Source organism: Trametes versicolor, assembly GCF_000271585.1.
Source record: "Trametes versicolor FP-101664 SS1 unplaced genomic scaffold TRAVEscaffold_5, whole genome shotgun sequence".
Classification (NCBI taxonomy): domain Eukaryota; kingdom Fungi; phylum Basidiomycota; class Agaricomycetes; order Polyporales; family Polyporaceae; genus Trametes; species Trametes versicolor.
In genome coordinates this window covers 2082744-2104597 of record NW_007360325.1, presented here as the reverse complement: position 1 = coordinate 2104597, position 21854 = coordinate 2082744, and the positions used below count along the sequence as shown (strand labels likewise).

The 21854-nt window shown below is 55.4% G+C and overlaps 7 protein-coding genes across 7 annotated transcripts; 5 read left to right on the top strand and 2 right to left on the bottom strand.

Annotated features, from left to right (window-relative positions):
- Positions 1-500: 500 nt before the first annotated feature.
- On the top strand, positions 501-1928 carry TRAVEDRAFT_47003 (terpenoid synthase; the record flags this gene model as incomplete). Its single annotated transcript, XM_008039264.1, has 7 exons — positions 501-613; positions 669-729; positions 781-1397; positions 1458-1487; positions 1540-1545; positions 1611-1803; positions 1863-1928. 7 exons carry the CDS (start codon positions 501-503, stop codon positions 1926-1928), a joined length of 1086 nt encoding a protein of 361 aa, XP_008037455.1.
- A 1552-nt stretch (positions 1929-3480) lies between these two features.
- Positions 3481-4728, top strand: TRAVEDRAFT_47002 (terpenoid synthase; the record flags this gene model as incomplete). The annotated part of the gene is made up of 6 exons (XM_008039263.1): positions 3481-3555; positions 3610-4205; positions 4257-4286; positions 4349-4354; positions 4411-4603; positions 4663-4728. 6 exons carry the CDS (start codon positions 3481-3483, stop codon positions 4726-4728), a joined length of 966 nt encoding a protein of 321 aa, XP_008037454.1.
- A 2094-nt stretch (positions 4729-6822) lies between these two features.
- Positions 6823-7452, top strand: TRAVEDRAFT_47000 (uncharacterized protein; the record flags this gene model as incomplete). The annotated part of the gene is made up of 3 exons (XM_008039262.1): positions 6823-7061; positions 7125-7200; positions 7255-7452. The coding sequence occupies 3 exons, from the start codon at positions 6823-6825 to the stop codon at positions 7450-7452; spliced, it is 513 nt and encodes a 170-aa protein (XP_008037453.1).
- A 2242-nt stretch (positions 7453-9694) lies between these two features.
- On the top strand, positions 9695-10324 carry TRAVEDRAFT_46999 (uncharacterized protein; the record flags this gene model as incomplete). The annotated part of the gene is made up of 3 exons (XM_008039261.1): positions 9695-9933; positions 9996-10071; positions 10124-10324. 3 exons carry the CDS (start codon positions 9695-9697, stop codon positions 10322-10324), a joined length of 516 nt encoding a protein of 171 aa, XP_008037452.1.
- Positions 10325-11289: 965 nt separating this feature from the next.
- TRAVEDRAFT_46998 (uncharacterized protein) lies at positions 11290-11691 on the top strand (the record flags this gene model as incomplete). The annotated part of the gene is made up of 1 exon (XM_008039260.1): positions 11290-11691. One exon carries the CDS (start codon positions 11290-11292, stop codon positions 11689-11691), a length of 402 nt encoding a protein of 133 aa, XP_008037451.1.
- Positions 11692-14357: 2666 nt separating this feature from the next.
- Positions 14358-15941, bottom strand: TRAVEDRAFT_167198 (terpenoid synthase). The gene is made up of 7 exons (XM_008039755.1): positions 15853-15941; positions 15721-15784; positions 15055-15668; positions 14959-14988; positions 14900-14905; positions 14652-14844; positions 14358-14593 (listed from the first exon to the last, which is right to left on the bottom strand). The coding sequence occupies exons 1-7, from the start codon at positions 15903-15905 to the stop codon at positions 14531-14533; spliced, it is 1023 nt and encodes a 340-aa protein (XP_008037946.1). The 5' UTR covers positions 15906-15941; the 3' UTR covers positions 14358-14530.
- Positions 15942-18208: 2267 nt separating this feature from the next.
- On the bottom strand, positions 18209-21383 carry TRAVEDRAFT_167196 (alpha/beta-hydrolase). Its single transcript, XM_008039754.1, has 16 exons — positions 21110-21383; positions 20545-21058; positions 20381-20494; positions 20179-20324; positions 20045-20129; positions 19542-19992; positions 19442-19492; positions 19274-19387; positions 19172-19215; positions 19064-19119; positions 18949-19009; positions 18843-18890; positions 18730-18788; positions 18550-18666; positions 18426-18494; positions 18209-18374 (listed from the first exon to the last, which is right to left on the bottom strand). The coding sequence occupies exons 1-16, from the start codon at positions 21343-21345 to the stop codon at positions 18317-18319; spliced, it is 2223 nt and encodes a 740-aa protein (XP_008037945.1). The 5' UTR covers positions 21346-21383; the 3' UTR covers positions 18209-18316.
- Between the last annotated feature and the right edge of the window lie 471 nt (positions 21384-21854).

Here is a 21854-nt window from a genome sequence, read left to right as displayed (position 1 = left end):
CTTGAAGCGATACGCCGGCCATTGTGCCTTTGCGGGGTCATACGTAAGTCTGCACGGGTGCACCTCTACTCACTATGCGTACGCACCTGAGCGTTTATCGAACCTCCGGACTCTGTGCGGAACAATATGCAGCCGATGAACCTTCTAAACCTTCTTGTAATCCTCTAACGGTGATACCCAGAGCCGGGCGTTAATTTATGCTTCTCTTTATGGAAGCCTACCGGTGAGCGATTTCTACTATGCGCATACAGCGAGTCTCGTAAGATGGGAACTTACGGCTTCTACCACTCGGCAGGAGCGCGGCTCGGTAGTTTTGATGCTCTAGACTTTAGCGCCAGGCTGAAAACACGTATGCGAGTATTTGTCGCCACCCACCCGGTGTGAGATTTTTGAGAGGACCAGACCATCATTTCGGCGGTCCTCGTAGACGTATAAATACAGGGCAAGAAAGAGTGTGTATGTATCAAACAGTCAGACCGCAAGCTGCAGGATCTTCAAGCATGGTCGCAGAAGTACTCCCTTCCCCCGCCAACCCGTTCCTTGTCTACGCCAATGGTGGCTCCCCAATCATACCGACATCCCTCCCGTATAGAGACGGTCATGTCCATCTATCGTCAGTACTTCCTGTTACATCTCCCTCGAACATGCACCACAACCTTCATTCACAGGGGAAGCAACGACAGTAATGGCTTTTCAAGGCTCCTAGTCACTGGTCCCCACGGATTGCCAGTATGGTCGACCTATTTCATCCATGACCAGCAAGCTCATAACACTACGCAGCCCGCAATCACACCCGAAGCAATTCGGGAAATGAAGGCAATCATGCATGATTTCCTCCAGCAGTGCAACTACGAGGACCCAAGTACACCCAAAGATATCGAGCTGCGGGAGAGGATGGCGTTGGAGATCGCGGCGTGGAGCCTCGACCTTCCTGCAACATTCATCGAGCAGGTGCACGAAACGAGCTGTCATTTTATAGAGACGGCCTACGTGCACACGACCCTGGAGCATCGCTTCTTCGTCGCCCGGTACTGCGCATACTTCCTCTACGCCGACGACCTCGGCGGCCGCTGTCTGGACGCGCTCATACAGTTCCCGCGCCGCTTCGCAAACAGAGAGCAGCAGCTCGACCCCGTCCTCGACCGCCTCGCGGAGATGATCAGGGGCGCTCACGAGCTCTGGACAGACGTCGGGGCGAGCGCGATCATCGCGGGCACGCTCGACGCGCTTACCGCGTTCTACATCGAGTACACCACGTGCGGGCTGGCAGTGAAGCCTCAAGCGGTGCGCTACCCGGACTACCTCCGCCTGAAGTCAGGCATCGACCCGCCATTCGTAGCATTCATATTCATGCGCGGATGGCGGGACACGGCCGAGTCGTATGTGCAGATGCTTCCGTAAGTGATCGCTGTGCGCTTCCCGGGTAACTGGCGGGCTGACTGCTGTCGATAATGCAGTGAGATTGAGTACTGGATCGGGGCTACAAAGTAAGTTCACATGTCCTGGATATCAAACTGAGACCTTACAAGACGTTTCTAGTGATCTGTACGTCCGCCGCATGTGCTCAAAGTGCTGTCGCGCAGGGAGTGCTGACTGGCTACTCCTTGCAGGCTGTCATTCTACAAGGAAGAGCTGGCGCAGGAAACGAACAACTACATCCACATCCGCGCGGCGATGGAGCAGACAACGGGGCTCGTGATCCTTCGCAAGCTCGCCGATGAGATCCTGGACACTACGCGGCGGATCGAGGGCCTGGCCGCGGAAGATGCGGAGCTCGCTGCCTTGTGGCACGGCTACAAACAGGTAAGATCGCGCCTTACGTGCTGCCCGGGGAGCGGGCGCTGACAGGGCTTCGCGTGCAGGGTTTCCTCGAGTTCCAGATCAAGGCGCCCCGGTATCGACTCTCGGACCTGGGGTTGACGGAATGAGAGATGGTGGCGTTGAACGTGGACTATAGACATACCAGAAGTATTACACGCGTCTTCCCCCCTTGTACTATCCGTGTATGAATGGAGTCACCAAATGTTGCGGATATCCGTCGGTGCTACAGTGTCGAAAATCAGGGCGCAGGGCATGCTGGTTCTAACGTTGCGGCTGTCTATATGACTACCCAGAGCAGAACGTACTTCGGCAGTGCGGTACCTTTACCTCTTTGGGCATATGTCCTGCACCTCTCGCTTCGAGATATAGGGTATGGAACTCGGAATGCTTTCCTGGATTCCGTGGTGCACGCAGAGAAGTGTCGTGAGAGTCGCATTGAGCGTCGGTAGAATGTCAATCGAGCATCCGAACCGAGCGTCTCATTGCTGGTCCGAATTTGTGTTCTGTCACCTGTTCAGTAACGGAAACCCACACCTGCGCGGAAAATACATTTCACTCACCACGATTATCTTAAAAGACAGTTCATAGCACAATCCAGATACCTGAGAAACGTTTGTGATCTCATACCCGCCGGAACGGGCAACGTCTTTAACGTCTGACTGATGAGGTGCGATGTGGAGACGGCATGCTGGATTGAGCCGCTGGCAGAAGGCGGTGAAGGGTTGCCAGAAGCGGCGTGGCAAAGATAAGTGCACCACCGAGACTGAATATGGTGGGCAGACGACCAGAGTGAGCAAACGGTGGGCAAAGTTGGGGCTTCGGTAATCGCGCACAGCGTGTTCCTTGGCAATGGCGGCCTCAGGGTATCCTGAGGTCTGGACCTTTGATAATCCATCCAGTTTATTGGCTTGCCTTGTTGTGACGTACGTATTGGTTTATGGCCGACGGTGATTTCCAGTTGCGAACTGCCTCCGCGGATAATGCGACTCGGAGACGCTGTGAAAGCGCCATCACAGGAATGTGGCGCCCGTCCAAGAAGAAGGGGAAAATTGCTCACCGGGCGGATTCGTGCGGACGCAATGCTCGCGAGGCAGTCGCTGTCACCGGTGCATGGAGGAGAGAAGGCGAGATGGTTATCGTACGTTAAGTTCCGCTATCTTCGCCGCAATCACTGCCTCTCCGTATGAGTCGGGCGCCGGTGCATATTTTTCCGACGTCCCGTGTACCGATGTCGTGGTCCGACATGCCAACCCATCGGAAGCGTCACTCGTGCTGAGAGACGATCAGCGCTTGCAAGCTTCTGTTCATGCTGTAATGAAAAGGTACGTACGGTATCTTCGGCATTGACGAGCCCCATAATGGTAATTTTTGCTTCCAGCAGCCGGGAACGAGTCGCAGGTTCTGACAACTTGAGCGCCGAAGCGCCTCTACCGGAGCGTACAGGTGCCTAGGCCATGGTTTCGAATGACAATGTGCCTTGGTGGCGAGGGTGAGGTGGAGTGGCAGTCGTGTACTTTCGGCAGATAGGCAGTGGGCAGTACGGCTATAGTCGGGGGGCAGAATTAGTGGCCGGGTGAAGGGTATATAAAGACAGAGGCATACTCACCGTACTAGCAATTCACCCCTAAGCCCCTCAGCCACCCACCTGCACATTCACCGATGATGCAAAACGCCAACACGAATGTTTCTTCGGGCCTCGCTGCGTCGAAGCCAGTCAGCGACACCGGTTCTCCTGTGAGTAGACATTGTTTACCCTTACCTGCCCCATCTCATGAGCCTCCCGCCTAGGTGTCCGTGATGCAAGAGGTCATCCGCGACCTCCTAGACCGTAGCGAATACCGCTCCCCAAAGAGTGCCACGGACCACGAGCTCCGGCGTGCGCTCACGGAGGAGGTCGTCGAATGGAAGACGGACGTCGCGCCGGCCTTCCTCACCAAAGCCGTGGACGCGAGCTGCAACTATGTCGAGACCGTGTATGGACACACGCCCCCTGCGCACAGGCACTACATCGCGCTCTACACGGTCTGCATGCTCTACGCGGACGACCTCGGCGAGCACGACCCCGGCGCGGTCATGCAGTTCACGCGGCGGTTCGTGCGCGCTGAGCCGCAGCCGCACGCGGTGTTCGAGTGTCTCGCGAGCGTGCTTCGCCGCGCGCACGAGCTGTGGCCGCAATTTGGGGCAGACTGCATCATTACGGGCACGCTGGACGCGCTCGCGGCGAACCATGTCGAGTGCACGACGCGCGGGATGGCAGTCAAGCCGCACGCGACGCGCTACCCGACATACCTGCGCTTGAGGGCGGGGATCGGCGCGCCGTTTACGCACTTCGTGTTTCCGAACTGCTGGCGCGAGACTCCGGAGTCGTACGTTCAGATATTGCCGTAAGCCGTCCTTCTTTAGGCGTCGTATGGCGACTAATATTGCGTTGTTAGTGAGATTGACCACTGGACACTCGGCGCAAAGTACGTGCCTTCTTTCTCTACCTTCGAGTATATTTGATGCTTACTTTGGATCCTATTTTTAGCGACATGTAAGTCAATATCCTTGCATGAGATATTGGTATATCACAAACCGAGGACGCTCTAGCCTGTCGTTCTACAAGGAAGAGCTTGCCGGGGAGACCAATAACTACATCCACCTCCGCGCGGCAGCGGAGCAGACCTCGACCGACGCCGTCCTCCGCCGGCTAGTTGAGGAGGTCACGGACACAGCCCGGAGAGTGGTGAAAATCGCCGCCGATGATGAGGAGCTGTCCAGGATTTGGAACAGATACATGCAGGTGCGTTTGACCAGGCCGATTTAGGCAAACCCGGGCACTGACAGGCGTGCCTGCGATAGTGCTACCTGGAGTTCCATCTCAGAACGCCACGCTACCGCCTCGCTGAGCTGGGGTTCAGCGCTTGAAGGAGAAGGGTTCCTGCGATAGAGTTTGGAGAAGTTGTATGCAATAAAGCACGAGACCACGGCTGCAGATGACGAGATACTCCTAGACGCTAGTGTTCGAACCAGTTGTTTTGGCAGATTCAATGCCCGTCGATTCGGATAGGCTGGCAAATTGTGAGCTCCAGCAACTGAGTATATAAATGAGTTACTAAGTCCAGTGCACACACTCACCCGAAGACGTCGCTCCACTGAGAGTCGTCGTGCCGAGCAATTCCGGCTGATGGCTTGTTGTACCTCATTCACATCTTCTCTACCACTGTGATTTCATGGACGTATGCTCCACTTGAGCATATTTGCCGCAGCCAAAAAGCCACGCCGGAGCCCTACGTTCCTACCGCGTGAGCCCGGCGTCCAGCAAGATATTTAATGTGAGGAAGAGAAGCCCACCATTCATTGTATTCGGTTGGTCGACCACCATGAACGTCAGCTTCACCTCCAGCACCCTCACCAACTCGACTGTCGTCGACAGTACGACCAGCCAACTCTTGTTCGAACTCTCGACTCCTTTCGGCCTTCATTACAACACGACGCTAAAAGATGCACAGAGCAATGTGATCGGTGAATACAAACAAGGTACCATACACGACGAAGTCACATACCAGGGTCGCACGATGCGAGTGTCGGAATGGCTCCCCAAGAGCATGCTGTCGAGGTATGCTGGCTCTCGTTCCATTTACAATAGCAGACGACTCACCGTTCTCTGAACGTTTCTAGTAGTCGAACATTCGAAGCACCGAATAGGAGATCGTATAGGTGGGAGACAGGAGGCATGTGGAAAGCAGGATGGCAGGTGCGTAGCACTTTTGTCCACCGGTCAGGGCGGGTGTATGATGTCTAACCATACAGCCGTAGCTCTTCGACTGTCAGACAGAGGTGCTCGTTGCGAGCGTACACAGCAAGGAGCTGTTCTCATCGAAGAAGATGAATATAGACGTGGTTCAGGACGTGCTGCCGATTTTGGATGTGATCGTGCTCTCCTTCGTCATTTGCGAGCTGATGAAGAAACGCGAGGAGGACGTCACCGTGAATGCCAGCACATATATGAACGCGTAGAGGGATATACGCGGGGTCATGCGATTTGTAAACATAGTCTTGTACGCTTCAAAATAAACCTCTTGGATGGGGGAGGGGACCGAAGGTCAAAAGTGCGTTGGCAAAGGGGAAGCTCACATATACCAAGACATCCACCGGGCACAATCTGATATCGCCAATTCTCGACGGTGTCGCACCACACCTGCAGCCTCCGTCAGTCGACACAGTAGATTGAAAGATAGATTTACGTCGCCCAGAGCAGAAGAGAGCATTTCATACGTGTCAGGCGGTATAATTGTGATCCAACAATGAGCAAGGTCGTGGTATGAGGATGAGAGCAGCGAGCCTCGAGCCCAAACGGGAGGCGCTACTGAACTCGGCAAACGGCGTAAAACAAGCGCCCCACTCATTCCCTCGAACACCTCTAGTACGCGGATGTGAAGCTTCTAATAACTAGAATAAACAGCTGGAGCCTCCTAACACGCCAAAAAGAGCGTACCAGGACATGCAAGCGTCTTGAGCACGCTGCGGGGTCATAGTTGCCTTCAGGCTCCAAGTGTCGTAGAGGGGATAGAATTCGAACGTGCCAAGATACTGCGTTCTACGCGTACGTGCATATGCCAGCCTGAACTGTACGGAGCACCGAGTATCAATTGGTGCACGAAAAAGCCCGGATGATTTGGAAACCATGCCAAGAATTGTCGCAAAGGTGACTATGCTCATGAAACAGCCCCATGATGGAAGGAGCCTTTCGGACAGTCCGAGTCCATGCAGATTCCAAAATTTCATGCGCACTATTTATTCACAGCGGCTAGAAATTCTAGCTGACGTCGGCTTCGCAACACGAGCTCTGCGGCTGTGGGAATACGAGTCAGCGTCTGTGGCTGGATGTTCCGACCCGCAGGTGGCGGGGCACAGCCCAAAGCCACTCCACAACTCTACGCTCCATGTGCGCTTGTCCAGCATGCAATATATGAGAGGAACCGACCTGTATCGAAGCCCAATCCACTCCCTTCGTACACCATGAACGTCAGCTTTACCTCCAGCGGTCTCACCAACTCAGCCGTCGTCGACAGCGCGACCGGGAAAACATTGTTCGAGGTCTCGACCCCCTTTAGCCTCCATTATAACACGACACTACGGGATGCACAGAACAATGTAGTCGGTGAATTCAAGCAAGGTATGGTCCACGACGAGGTCACGTACCAGGGTCGAACGATGCGTGTGTCGGAATGGCTCCCCAAGCAGAGCATACTTTCGAGGTATGCTGCCTTTCGCTCTGTCGTACAGTAGTAGTCGACTCACCGTTCCATTGACGTTCCCAGAAGCCGATCGCTCGTAGCACCGAATGGGAGGTCGTACAGGTGGGACACGGGGGGAATGTGGAAAGCGGGATGGCAGGTACGTGGCGGAGAGCAAGTATATCAGGCGGGATGCTGATGCTCGGTTATGCAGCTCTTCGATTGCGAGACCGGAGAGCTCGTTGCGAGCGCGCACAGCAAGAAGTTGTTTTCAAAGAAGAAGATGAACATCGATGTGGTTCAGGACGGGCTGCCGATCTTGGACGCAATCGTACTTTCCTTCCTCGTTTGCGAGCTCTTGGCGAGACGCGAGCAGAGCGTCGCCGAGGCAGCAGCCGTCGCCAGCGGGTAAACGAGGGCGCGAATGGCGCCTGTCGCCATACAGTATGTAGTTGTGGAGAGCTGTGGTCTGCGAGTTCTTGTACGCTTTGCAATGACTATGAAGCGCCTTCTTGGAGCAAGTAGCTGACGGTCAGAGGTCATCGGGATGGTCACTAACTGGTACGTTCATCAGCCACCTTTGTTTGTCAGGATACTCGAGCAAACACAACACGAGCTTTACTCGGTGTATTACCACGGGTTCTCCCGCAAGCCAAGCCTCTGCCAATCAACACAGTGAAAACAGATGTACTTTTTGCAAAGCAGAGCGATAAAGGACATCTTAGACGTGTCAGGTGGTATCGTGGTGGAATAGCAAGGTCGTGGTATGGGGACAAGAGGTACAAACCCTATTGCTGGTTTCACGGCGCTTGTCGCGGGGCCTGACGCGCGAATTTCGCGCCGCGCGCCCGTTTGGAGGGTGTCGACGCGGATCGTCGATAGCTCGCTCATACCTCCATGAAATTCGGTATTTCTTTCAGATTCTGAGTCTCCTGATCAGTGCGGAGGGCACGGTACAAAAATCAGCGTGAAATACGAAAGTTGACCGAAGGCCTCCTCGGGGACCTGCCTTCGAGCAGAACCAGTACAACGGGCGACATCGTCCCTTGCTCTCGCTGAAATGTACTTTTACAGAGACTACCGATGCATAAGGAGGGCATGAAGGTAGTTTGGTTGTGATTGTCGGGATGTACGTGATCGTCTATTCACCCTGACTTGAGGGGTGAACAGACGTAGTATTGCTCCCACATTCAGGAACGTCTATATTTTCTGTATATCACTCTAGGTTTCTTACCTGCATATACTACCCATCCGCGGCATCAGCGCCCATATTGGGAGGTGTAGCAGAGCAATGCGAGCGCCACGTCATCGCATGCAAGTAGACCTTAATGTACGCATTTAAAAATCTCCGTGACGCTGGGAAAGTATGTTTGCGATTGATTACCATCTTAATTGAGCCTGGGATCATTTATCTGTGTGGAAGGGTCAGAACGAAGCTCTTCTAGAGGATGTAGCTGAGCGGAGGTGAGGCGGGCCAGAACAGACGCGGAGGCTGCTAGTATTCCCCATTCGCGTGCTCTGTTTTAATGTCTGTGCCCTCTGCAGACTGTTACAGATCCTATATCACGAAATTTCAGCTGTATTAACTGGGATTCTGGCGAGTAATCTTCGTTCTGCTCTGGGGGAGGGGCTCGGGGAGGAGTTCGCTCAAACTTCGAATATCGCGCCGATTCTGGTACCGTGCCCTCCGCACTGATCAGGAGACTCAGAATCTGAAAGAAATACCGAATTTCATGGAGGTATGAGCGAGCTATCGACGATCCGCGTCGACACCCTCCAAACGGGCGCGCGGCGCGAAATTCGCGCGTCAGGCCCCGCGACAAGCGCCGTGAAACCAGCAATAATCGGGAGACGCTACTGAACGCCTCGGCAGCCGCCGGAGAGCGAGCGCTCCCCTCCAGATACTCAACATATCTATGATATCCCGAACGTCTTTAAAACACGACAACTCCAAAATGTGTACAGTATTGATATAGGGATACTCGTGTTGAGGCTCTCTTACGTCCACGTTGGATGTTTTTAGAAGCTAGAGTGACTCGCTGGAGCGATTCGATTCCTTTATTCGAAAGAGTGTACCGAGGAAGCCGAGCGTCTTGACTCAGAGAACGCGCTACGAGATCCCGGTCATCTTGTTTCGAGTGCCGTAGAGGGGGCAGAGTTCAACGCTGCCAAGAGGCTACGCTCCGCACATACGTAATCCTTCCTATCCGAATCCGCACGGAGCGCCGAGTCTCGACCTCCGCGTGTGCATCTGTTAAAGCCGTATGCTTACCACCCAGTCGAGTGCATGCTCCGGTGAGTCGTTGAGAACGTAACTAAATCTTTGAATTATACTCATAAATTTGACTAATAAAGCACATCTATGGGACAGGACTTTGGGAAAGCCACAGATAGTTGGATAGACTTCACATAGTTTAGTATACGCACCGATTGTAGCGCCGAAAGATCCCGACTGACGTCGGCATCCCATCACGAGTCCTGGAGCTTTGGGACAGCGCTTTGACGTTTATGGCCGCGCGCTCCAAGTCCGCAGGGGGAGGGGTACAGCCCAAAGCCACTCCGCAACTCTATGTTCCACCTGCGCTTGCGCCACATCGTATATATGAGAGGGGTTTTCGACCAGGATTGAGATCAAACTGCCTCCTTGAAACACCATGAACGTCAGCTTCACCTCCAACAAACTTACCAACTCGGCCGTCGTCGACAGCACGACCGGGCAGCTCCTGTTCGAGCTCACAACTCCCTTCGGCCTCCGTCGTCACACGACACTGCGGGATGTGCAAAATAACGTTATTGGTGCACACCAACGGGGCGCTATACACGACGAGGTCACATACCAGGGACAAACAATGCGCGTTTCGGAATGGCTTCACAGAAACAGTGTCTTCTCGAGGTTCGTGGATTTTGATCTGTCATACAGTGAACGTCGACTTACCCTCCCTTAAACGTTTCCAGTAGCCGGACATTCACAGCTGCGAATGGGAGGTCGTATAAGTGGGAAAAGGGAGGCATGTTCAATAAGGGATGGCAGGTGCGTGGTATGGAGCCCATGTTTCGTGCAGAATACTGATGTACAAGTGCAGCTCTCCGATTGCCAGACCGGACAGCTCGTCGCGAGCGCGCACAACAAGAAGCTGTTTTCGACGAAAAAATTGAACATCGAAGTGGTCCAGGACGGGCTGCCGATATTGGACGCGATCGTGCTTTCCTTCCTCATCTGCGAGCTCCGGTCGAGGCGTCAGCAGAACGCCGCCGCGGCGTCGGCGGGGGCCGGTGCATCATAGGCGGCATCGTACCACAATATGGACTCGCAGTGCTGTACAGTTCGCATCGACGATAGCCTCCTGGTGGTCTGTTCTCGGGGGTGTCCATAGTTGGTGTACTCCTGTGACCGACGTACGTCAGACAATGCGCCCTCACCTCAGGGTTCACCCCAAATTGTACCACAATACCGCTGCGGAGGCTTCGCGCTTGACTCTAGAGACAGTTCGCGGGAATACTGTTCCGACGAGATGGCAACAGACCTAGAAGCAGAGGGCGGTGTTGTTATCGATGTATCGATATGTTTGCTGACCGGAATGTGCCGTTTCTTTTGTTCATACGTTTGAATGGCCCATGGTTCTGTGCCTGTATGAGCAAACTGTGGGTGTATAGCACTTCGCTGTATTGAGTAGTAGACTGAATGCACATACCGATGACACCTCGGAAGAAACCATATGGGGCTGGGCTGCGAGAATAAACACGTGGTATTTGGATGATGCTGAGGTAGCGGGAGTTCTGACATACATATCCTAACCAGTTCAGAAGCACCAGGGTGCATCTACAGGTGACTCGCCGGTCTATCGAAACCGGACGCCACGAGGCGGAATGCCTGAGAAAGCCCAGTTTCCTCGGCGTCGGTCCTGTACTCGGAGTCGTCGCAAGGTTGCTTTTGTGTGTGGAACCAGTTGCAGATACCGAGCGGTATGTTCGGAAATTTGGAGATTGAGTCAACATCGTGCAGTAAAGCAGAATGTAAATGTACCGGTTGTACGTCGAGGGATCTCAGTTGACACCAGCGCCCGATGACGAGAGTTGTGTGCCACTGCGAGCGCATGGCTATGCACTGTGAGTATGCACACTTCCGCAGGCCGATCGCCACTCGGAGCTGGTCCCAAGCCATGCGTTCCTCGTGCGCTGGTCCACCATACATATAAAAGAGCGTCGAGGTAGGTGGACCAGCCCACATCCTGACTCTCGCTCCATTGCAATGCGTAACATCAGCTTCTCATCCAATAGTCTTACAAATGCAGCTCTCACCGATAGCGCCACTGGGTCGCTCCTATACGAGCTCACGACTCCCTACGGCTTCCGGCAGAACACCACACTGCTGGACGATCAGAAGAATGTGGTCGGCGTGTACATGCCCAACGGACGAAACGACAAAGCCACGTACCAAGGGCATACTACACGAGTGAACGACTGGCTTGTCAAGGACGTTCAAACGGGGTTCGTGGATGCCACCGAGATGCTGACCGTGCAACTGCTCACTAATCTGTGGACATCTAGTAGCAGGACGTTCGTGGCTCCAGATGGAAGGACGTACAAGTGGGATATACTGAGCACGATGGGCATGAGATGGCAGGTGCGCATCTGCTCCCGGGCGAAGTGAATTTCTGAGGTGCTAACTGGCCGCGACATGCCGCGCCGGTGGCCCGTTTCAGCTCTTCGATTGTCAGACGGGAGGGATCGTAGCGGGCGCCCTCCGCCAGCCATGCCCCCCAGTGAAATTGATAAACATCGACATCTCCCGCAACGGTGAACCGTTCAAGGACGCCATTGTGCTCACCTTCGTTATCTGCGAGCTCACAATGAGATACGAGGAGAGTCTTGTTGCATTTGCCAAATCACGTACTAGTGTTCACAGTAGGCCTAGGTAGAATGTACGCACCCTTGTGCTCTTGAGCGACCACCACTTTTCTTGCGAGAATGATATACGCGTCTCGTGTACGCGGGGCTGAGTCGTGGTCTGTCGTGGTAAGAGAACAACGAGTACCAAAGCGTGAACGCTACTGAAAACCTCGGCAACGTCCGTCAATCAAGCGCCCCGCTGTCGTATGCCGCCCAGGTCCAATGCCAGGTCCCTTCAACTTCACTCTTCCTCCAACCGTCTACAGATATTGATACAAATCAAAAAAAAATACGTAGATAAACCAAATCTCCCCAGCAGCCTTGGTACACCTGTCAAAACTCGGATCCCAGCTCAGAGTCCTCAAAATCCGATTCTCCTTCGTCTGCCATATCAGGCTCTGGGAGGTAGTCCTGATCCGAGTCGTTTTCCTCATCATCTAAAACACTCAACTCGTCCGAGCTGTGTTCCTCAGATTCTTCGTCGCTCTCTGACAAGCCCTGCCCCTCGTCGCCCAGTTCGGTATCCTCGCCGTCATCCATATTGGGAGGCAGTGCATCGGGGTGCAATTGGTCGAGGTCGCTCCTATAGACGCCCCAGTCCGTGTGCACTATGGATAATCCAGGAGTACGATGGTAAGAAGGCAGTTCGTCTTCGGGCGTTTCCGGAGGAAACAGAGTAGGCAACTCGGTAACCCAATGCAACGCACGATCGAGCAGCCGCACATTCTTCCACTGAGTTCCAATAGCCAAATCCCGGGATTCCCGTACGCGCTTGAACGCGGTCCGCACCGCGTATGAAGGCGAATTGACCCAGATGTCGATGTACTGGAGCGTGGGATGCGGCTGTATCTCGTTCGCGATGGTGTAGTCGGAGCCCTTCGCGTCGAACACGAAGTGCAGCAGGTTGCGACACAGATGCACGTATTGGCAGAAATAGCGGCGCGGTTCGCTGAGCAAATCCAGGTGGTCGCGGAACTCAAGGTATGTGATCGTTGCTCCGTGCGTCTCCAGGAACTTGTGGTACAGGTACGTCGCCGCGACGGGGAGGACGACGCGCTTGAGGCGCGGCATCGACCACAATGCGAAGCGGTCGGCGTGCTCCCCGGGCTCCACGTCGTACTGACGAGAGAGGTTGAGCTCTTCGAGGAACGGGAGAGCTATGTGCTCCTGCGAGGCCTGGTGGTCGATGTTGATCGTAAGGCAGACCAAGCGGTCGCAAGAGTGGACGATGGAGACAGGAAACTGGAAGTGCGCGCTGGCGCCGCCTTGTGGCCACTGTTCAAAGCAGCGCAGCGTCCCCGCCCGCTCGGCAATCACGTCTGTAAGGGGTCCAGGAAATGAAAGCGCATTTATCGAGCGATCCGGGCCCTCCTCCACGAAGAGCACATCGGTGAAGATGAGTGTGCGGAGTGCATTGCACGCGTGGAGAACGCTGACCAAGTTCAGGACTACGGAGTTCTTGACTTCCCAGGTTTCGGAGCTTGGAGGGGCGGGGCAGTCAACGATGAGCTTCTTGACGAGGCGACCGAGGCTAGGGCAGTTTCGCAGGCTCCGCGCCAGCGCGCGAGCTTGATCTGCGTCCCGAAGAGAGATCTCCGCGTAGAGAATAGTTTGGGCAACGGGTCTCCAGCGCCAGCACACTTCAGTCAGGTTACGTTTCGCGCGATTGGCGAGAGACCAGCGGGAGTAAAGACTGCGGGTGGGGGTGGGATCGAGAAGGGAGTCAGGGGGCAGCGCGAGCCGGAAGATGGCGTCCAGAAGCTCCGCTGGTAGTTCGTTGACAACGCGGGCGTGACCGCAAAGCCACTGCCCGGCGGTATATCTGCAATTCGACTATGTCAAAGAGTCAGTCATCTTCGGGACATTGCACGGCGCGACGAGACGTACGCAGAGACGCGTCAGCATGCGCTCATGACGCCTGCGTCCCTCTTCTTGCGCGAGGATTTGCTCTTCTTTCCACTTTCTGAGATACAGCAGCTCCTGAAGATGGTCGAACAAGGGTTTTCCTTCCTGTAGAAGGGCAAAAACAGCGCCGTTGTCCGCGCCACTCGGGGTACTAGTATCCATGGAATCCAGGTATGTCTGACAAGCCCGCCGGGGTGTCAGATAAGTCCACTAGCCGCATTAGACCTATGTTTCAGCTGCTTACTTGAGTCTGGGAGATTATGACAAGTGTCCAACCTATCGAAGGTGCAGGCTCGATGCAATTCGTACGTCCGAGCTCCCTGCCTGTGGATTAAGTATGGTTGCTTGCAAGCTGTGGCTGTCGGAATATAGTTCAAGGTGCACAGCTTCGGTCGCTTCAGCGGACGCCCTTGTGTCTGGCTCAACCTTCTCACCTTCCGGAAACGGCATACTTTGTGCGAACCGCCGCGCGGTCAGCAGAAAACAATGTCGTCGGGCGCCGACCACCAACTCCTTGTATTTATTCGTTGTCAACGTTGTGCAATGAGCACAGTATGGTACTCGTATCCGGCCCGAGTGTGCATGTATCGTCATGTATAGGAGTACTTGGGCAATTTTTTGAAATCTGGACACATATTAAACATTGAAGCGTCTATGATGGGTCACGATTGATATGGTATCGCGAATGGACACGTTCAGGCAAGTCCAAGATCAGCAAGCCGATATCTTGGCGTTCGCACCGAAAACTCGAGGTAGCACTGTAACGGACGCCGTCAATGATCCCGTTTTTGCTCATGAGACCATAGGAGGACCCACCTGAAGGTACCGGTTCCATAGCGCGCCGAGTTCAGGGTCTCTCGAGACGATCTCGGTAATGCGACGAGCGGTATCAAGAACTTCTTCAGTGAGGTCGCGAAGGACCTCCCACGGTGAGACTTGCTCGGCAGCTGCGCGCAGATGGACGTAGTTGCTCGTTTCGCCCGCAAGCTCTTCTTTGTAGAAGGACAAACTAAGGCGCTGTGTCAAAGATAGCTCACACTCCCTTGAGACGAAGGTCGACGTACATGTCACTGAGGGTATATTAGTACATTTTCGATGATATAACTAGTTGTAATATACTCACTTCGTTCCCAGAGTCCAGTGCTCGATTTCCCTAAGAAAGAAGCCAGCATACCCAAGTCAGCCGTGAACTACGACACGAAGATATCTTGACGCTTACGGAAGGATCTGTAGATACGTGTCTGCCTTCTCCCGCCAGCTCCGCATGAAGATGAAATGAGTGTATTGCGGTCCTCCTCCAGCGCGTGTCCGGAGGTAGTACGGATAACGCAGGGCAGACGGCGCAACAGGGAGTCCCGTCGTAGCAAACTCGATCGCGGTCGCCGTGAGGGCGTCCACGGTCCCGGTGATGATCGCGTCCGCGCCGATGTCGCTCCAGTAGAGGTGCGCCTGCTTGAGGAGGTCGGCGAGCCGGTCGAAGATTGGGCTGAGCTGCTTCTCGCCCTTGACGAGGCGGCGGGCGAATTGCGTGACGGCGTCGGGATCGTGCTCACCAAGGTCCTCGCCGTAGAGCATGCATGCGGTGTAGATCGCGATGTAGTAGCGGTGGTCGAACGACGTGTGGCCGAAGGCGGTCTCGGCGTAGGCGCAGCTCGTGTCCAGCATCTTCTCTAGCATGCGCGGGTCGACGTGCATGGTCCATGAGCGGATCTCCGCAGCGAGCTTGGTGCGTAGCTGGGCATCTTTGGGGCATTTGACCGCTTTGAAGTCGCTACGAGAGAGGAAGTCGAGAACCATCCGCTTGATACGTTCGCGCTGCTCGACGAAATGATCCTAGAATGAGTAGTTTGAGCAACAGCTCGGACGGCCTTGTGCTTTCACATACGACAGGATTATCGCATGTCCGCGGCGCTCTGTGGTGATAGACGTAATCTACTGCGGACCGGCCTCTGTCGAGACGCGCGTCCTATCAACTTTTGTTCCAATCGGAGACCAACGAATGTGGGCTTCGACTCACCCAACGGATAGAACGCCGGGGCTATCTTCCCAGGTGATCACCGCAGTCTGCATGGGGGAGAAGTGATCGAAGCAGAGGGGCCGTGTCGCAAAAACGGAGTGAGTGGGCGTCCTGAGAAGACCGGCACCCATTTTATACTTCATTGACGATGAGCGTCACGCTCCCCCCGGAATATGGCCAAGCACCACTGCGGAAGAGATGTCCCCGAAAGCAAATTTGATGAATGACACCGTGCCGAACTAGGAGACGGTGTACAGTATCCGAGTTGCATGAGCCGCTGGGCCAATCGAGGCAACTCACCGGCGCCGAGGTAATCTGGACGAGACGCCGACGGAGGAGCGAAGCACCGTCTCCTTGACGTGAGACGACGCCCCCATGATGCAGATGTCCAACCGGAGACGTCGAGGGGGATATCATAGTACTGCTTGAAGGTGCTTATTCCCCGGGCGGTGCTTCCACTGCTTGGGTGTTCAAATCGGGTCCAGATCAATAAGGTCACGTCCACGCTCTTCTGGATTGTGCTATCGCTTTCAGCAGTGCGATGGTATAAGAATAATGAAGGCACACCGTGAGTGATACTAGGCTTGCGAGCCGAACGGGGTTCAGAACGGACAGATTAATTGTGGCCGCACGGGCTGTCAACTCCGACACGGCGCTTCGGCGTATCCGTAACCTGAACGTATCCTTTCGGCACGGCTAATTCATAGGTGTCGTGTACATGAGGCTGTGTCGCTGAGACACAGGTCCTGATTCCTTTACTGTATGCAAGATCTGCGATCATCAGTCACTCATGTCGCACACGGAGTCGGGAAATCACGCAACTACTTCGAACCCCTCCGATGCCGGACCGGTCAATCTTCCTAGTGTGCAGTACGTACGCGCTGTAAATTTGCAGAGGGGAGACGCCGTCAACCGTGGAGCTAGTTATCAAGCAACCTGACCAAATCTACACGAGCGACCTCGAAATAGTCGTACGCCGCGGCAACGAACCATCCTTCGCTCACCTCCTCCAACAGCTTCGCTGCATGGCCCTTACTTCCCCCACCGACGATGAGCGCGCGCTGCTCCACAGCGTCCGGCTGGACAGGCCGCAGGAGTGATACTGGTACGGCGACGGTGTCGAATGACGGGTCGAGGGGCTTCGTAAACTTGACGCGCGCCGTGGAGGGGAAGCTCTCGTTCTCCGCACCCGTGTTGTGGACGGACATAACGACCCCACGGGCGCCCTCGTAATCTCCGCCATGCCAGGCAACGCCAGGGCGGAACTCTCTTGAGCCGCGCACTTCAACAAGCATACCTGTGTGGGAGGAGATCGCAGGGTCTAGAAGCCACACGCCTCCGACACCTCGCGGCGGCAGCCCCTGGTCAGTATCTGACGGATAATCGAGGCAGTGATATGTCCACTTACTGGCGTATCGATCCTGCAACCCGTCATAGTGGCGTGTCGTCGAAGCATGAGGCTCAGCAACGACGCGAGAGCAAGGCTCGTTGACGTCCGACTAGGAACGTGTTAGCGCCCGCCGACGTCCGATCTTAGCGGTAAAAAACCATACTGGAGGATCCACATGCGACGCGCCCCTTTCCGAGCCCCTATAGACCGAGTGTGAGTGGCCAAGGTGATCTGGATGAATCTAGGCGGTATTCGGTGACCGTGCTTCGACAGATGAGCCACATATGGTGATAACGGGCACCGACCTGCTTGCTCATGGCGTCTAACACGTCGCTATCCAACTTAGGAATCCCCGTCTCTGGTATTCGGTCTGGTTTCATCCCCCCACTTGCCGCGGGGATCTCCCAGGACTCGATATCCATTTTCATCTCTGCAGGAGGCCACACCTCCGGAAGGGGCGAAGGAGAGCGCTTGTGAACATCGCTCAAGCTGTCCAGCTGAGCTTCAGCGCCTGGGTCTGAGGCAATCGTTGAACCAAAGAGCTCTGGTCCCGACCAAGTCAGCCGCCATGCCGCTATGATGGGCTATGTACTTACCGTTTGGTATCTTCCACCCGCGAGAAGAGTCTTCTTCGGCTGCTTCGCTTAAATCGTGCTGCTTCTTTACTGAATTGCCGTTCCAACCAGGCACGCATGCTCTGTCCCCGGTATCCGAGGGTTCTTGGTCGTTCATCGTACACTTCAAGTACGTCCCGCGTGTGCCAGCTGTGAGCGGCGGTCAGTCTTTAATGTATCACCGGAAGTTCCGAGGAGCTTACGCTTGAATGAAGGTTCAAGAGAAGGGCGGGGTACGACTCACCTACCCACCAAATCTTATACGCCCGGCCCACGTACGGCCCTGCATGGAGAAGCTAAACCACCTACCGCAGCACACAGCTTCGCCGTCAGGGCAACTCTTCGCGCCGTTGGGATCACACGCAACACAACAGTCACATTGACATATCTGCAACAAGATGGTTTGACAGTGTTGTACACGAGGGCTGGGCCCTGCACGCTTCGCTTCGAATTCGCCGCCTCAGTCGCTCTTCGAGTACTTGCCGAGCCAACGGAACACCTCGTAGTGCCACTTCAAGCTGTCCATTTCGTCATAACGTGCGGGCAGCAGAGCGGGACATGATACATACCTGTTCTGGTGGTTCAGGACCCAGTGGTTCTCGTCCGGGAAGATGACCAGACGGCTCGGGATACCCATCCTTTGGCACAGAAAACTCAGAGAGGCTCGCATGAGGACACTACGGTGCCACATACTGCTGCAGGGCGTGGAACGCGCCGATACCGTCGGTCTCAGGAAGGCGGTAGTCCTTGCTGCCGTGGATAACCAGCATCGGGGTGGACCACTTGTCCACGAAGTTGATTGGATCGTACCTGGTGACGGGTGGGGCGGATATAGTGAGCGTGCGGCGCTCCGGCTCGGAGGAAAGGGCCTACTTTTTGATGACCTCCTGCGCGCGGGGCTCCCACGGGCGTCCTCCCCATTCGTAGTTGAACTGCGAACGATAGCTTCAGTAGTGGAACGATGCGACGTATGTCGGAAGACTCACGAAGAAGAGCTCGTCGGTGGAGTAGCCGTGGTACTGGGCGCCGAAGGCCTACATGCAAGATGAATATGCGGAGCCCGCCGTGTAAAGACTAAGGGCTTTGACGTACCCCATCGTGGCAAACCAGAGCCTTGAAGTTGAAACCAAACTCAGGATGACCCTGGATCCAGCTGGACGATCGTCAGGCTCGCAATATCGCGCCGCTGCCCAACAAATAGACTTACTTGATCGCGTAACCGCCGTAGCTGGCGCCGGCGGCAACAGCGCGGTCGGGGTCGACCTGAACGCTGAGTGAGAATGAGGCCCACGGGTTCACTCCGCATCGCGCTTACCTCGGGGAAGTTATCGAGGACGTATTTCCAGCCCTTCTGCAAATCTACGACGTCTGTTTAGGCGAAATTCGGGTGGGACTAAACTACACTAGAGGCACTCACCGACGAACGGCTTGCCTCCCCAGTCCTCCTTGATGGCGTTGGTGAGCTCTTGACCGAACGAGGTAGAGCCAGTCGGGTTGATCGCAACGACGAAGTATCCCTGCTGCGCGAAGACTAGCCAGAAAGTCAGTATCCACAACTCTAACCATGTTACAGTTAAGGACTGACTGTTCAGGTTCCACCTGTTCGACCACTGGTCTTCCCAAGCACCCTCAGGACCTGACAATATTATCAGTAATAGGACCAGATAAACCTTCAATACACGCACCACCGTGGATCGCCAACAGGATCGGCCACTTCTTCTTCTCGCCCTCCTTAAAGCCAGGGGGCTTGATGACCCAGCCGTGGATCTTCTTGCCCTCGGCACCCTCGAAAAAGAAGTCCTTCCCCGCGGCGAGGCTCTTGCCCTTCAAGCCAGCAGCCGCGAAGTTCGTGAGCTGATCAACCTTCGGCTTCCCGCTCTCGTTCAATTCTCGCAGCACGAAAACGTCATTCGGCGACGTCATCGATGAGCGAGTGAAGACCAGGCGGCCGTTTGAAAGAGGCTGGACGCCGGAAGCTGCACCGCTCGACGTGATCTCGCGTGGGCTGCTGTAGATTGCGGGGAGCTTCGGGTCGGTCGTGCTGGCTGACGGCGTGTCGGGGACGGGCAAGGAGAAGATCTTGACACGCGCGATGTCGCCGGCAGTGATGAAGATAGTCTTGTCGTCGTGGGCAAACTGCACGGGTGATCAGTCCTGGAGTTTTAGGGGCATATACCCGCATACATACCGCGATCGAGCCGACGGAGCGGTCCCAGCCCTGGGTGATCGTGAACCGGACCTCCTTCTTGAGGTCGTAGAGCACCAGCTTCGCCCTGTACGAAATTGAGTGCATATATGCGACGTGTCTACATGCAAGCGTACCTGTCGGACTCGTGGCCATCTTGATCGAGCTCAGTCCATGCGGCCTTGTCGCCTGCAGTGTTGAACACCGGCGCGTGCGTAGCTCCCTGCTTGCCAGAGGTGAGCTCCTTGGGCGCAGATTTGCCGTTTATATCCACGAGGTAGATCTGTTGGTGACAGGACTGAGCTCTGGGCGTTTGAGCTCGCGATTGAATATACATACGTTCTGCTTGGTGTGCCACGCGGGCGGCAGCTTGGGGTCCTTCGCGGTGTAGATCACTTGGCTGTCAGAAACATCGAAATCGTCCGTGCCGCCGAAGGGCTCGACAGGCGCGTGCTGAGACACGGGGTCAGCGCATATATAACGTTGACTGCGGTAAACCCTACATGACCAGTGCCTTTGAGCAGGTTGACGAAGTCGTCTCCGAGAGCCCACTTTCCAGAGAATCCCTTGCCCAACTTGACGCTGAACAGAGACGACCGTTTGGGTCCAACCCAAGTGTCCCAATGACGCGCGAACGTGTCGTCGTAGACGAACGCGTTGTCACCGCGGTTCTCCCAAGCCTCATCGTTCTCTTTGACCTTCTTCAAGTCGCCGTCTTCGTGCACCAAGTCAGAAAACACGAGTATGCCGGCCTTGGCTGAGTAGCGGAAGTTGGTGGCCGTCTCCGTAGGGAATTTACCAATGAGGATCGGAGAGTCGGGGAGCGTCGCGATGCTTGTCTCGACCTTGAGAGAGATGGCATAGAGGCTGATGACTTTGTCCTTGTCGGAGCCCTCGGCTACGGCATGCGCGAGGGTGCGATCGTCGAGCCAGAAGGCTTCTCCGCCGCTGGTCAGCGGGATCTCCAACGGCAAGATGGTGCTCTCGACTGCAGCAACATGGATCGACTTGGAGTTCCTGCGCACAGATTCCAGCGGCGCGTCCGACGTAGAGAGCAAATGGACTCACTTCTTGTCCTTGAGCGAATACTGGCTCACCGGAACAAACACGAGATCTCCCGCAGCGTTTGCAACACCCGTACCAGCCCTCGGCAGTCCGACGAGATCCTTTGGGGAGAAAATGTTCGCCCCCTCCGCGAAAGCGAAGTTGGGGGTAGCCATGCTGGTGGTGTTCAGGGAGGATTGGAGGGGGACCTGGGCCGCAAGCCCGAGAACAGACACGGGGAAACCTGGGGGTACCCGCATCGTGGGCGATATCGATGCTCAGGTGCTGCTGATCGTGGGCCGGACCAAGAAGAGGTGGGATCAGGGTACCGCGTGCGTCAGCGAAGTCGCCCATGGCAAATATGGAGTCCACCCACGCCATATGGCGCGTTCCTTCCCTCTCTCAGAGCGCGTTGATGCTCACCAAGCCGCGTTAACGGCACGCCACAGGATGTGTTCTCAACCCGACGCGTGCATCTCGAAGAAACGATAATATCCATGGATGTTGTGTTGCGCGATGAACGACGGCGACGAGGGGACCTTGCGGTGTGTCGGGGTTGAGCGCTTGCGGCGTGACTCTGTGACGGTGACAGAAACGCGTAATCAGAGTCACCGTCACGACGACGCGTACGCGTAGGATTACCCAGCACCGCGCGCGCGAACTTGTAGCACACATCCCTGTTCGACCGGACCACCACCATGTCTTCAGCACCACCGCCGAACCCGCCTGCGAGCAACAATGAGAAGTCGGACAACACCGCGCCCTCTGC

Excerpts from the sequence above, each read along its gene's own strand:
- TRAVEDRAFT_167198 (XM_008039755.1), bottom strand. The coding sequence starts at position 15,905 with ATGCAGACTGCGGTGATCACCTGGGAAGATAGCCCCGGCGTTCTATCC. Across the intron at positions 15,785-15,852 it reads CCCGGCGTTCTATCCGTTGG|AGGCCGGTCCGCAGTAGATT; the intron begins GTGAGTCGAAGC and ends GCGTCTCGACAG. Across the intron at positions 14,989-15,054 it reads ACGTATCTACAGATCCTTCC|GGAAATCGAGCACTGGACTC; the intron begins GTAAGCGTCAAG and ends CTTCTTTCTTAG.
- TRAVEDRAFT_167196 (XM_008039754.1), bottom strand. The coding sequence starts at position 21,345 with ATGCGGGTACCCCCAGGTTTCCCCGTGTCTGTTCTCGGGCTTGCGGCC. Across the intron at positions 19,493-19,541 it reads CCTGTTGGCGATCCACGGTG|GTCCTGAGGGTGCTTGGGAA; the intron begins GTGCGTGTATTG and ends TAATATTGTCAG. Across the intron at positions 19,010-19,063 it reads TACGGCGGTTACGCGATCAA|CTGGATCCAGGGTCATCCTG; the intron begins GTAAGTCTATTT and ends ACGATCGTCCAG.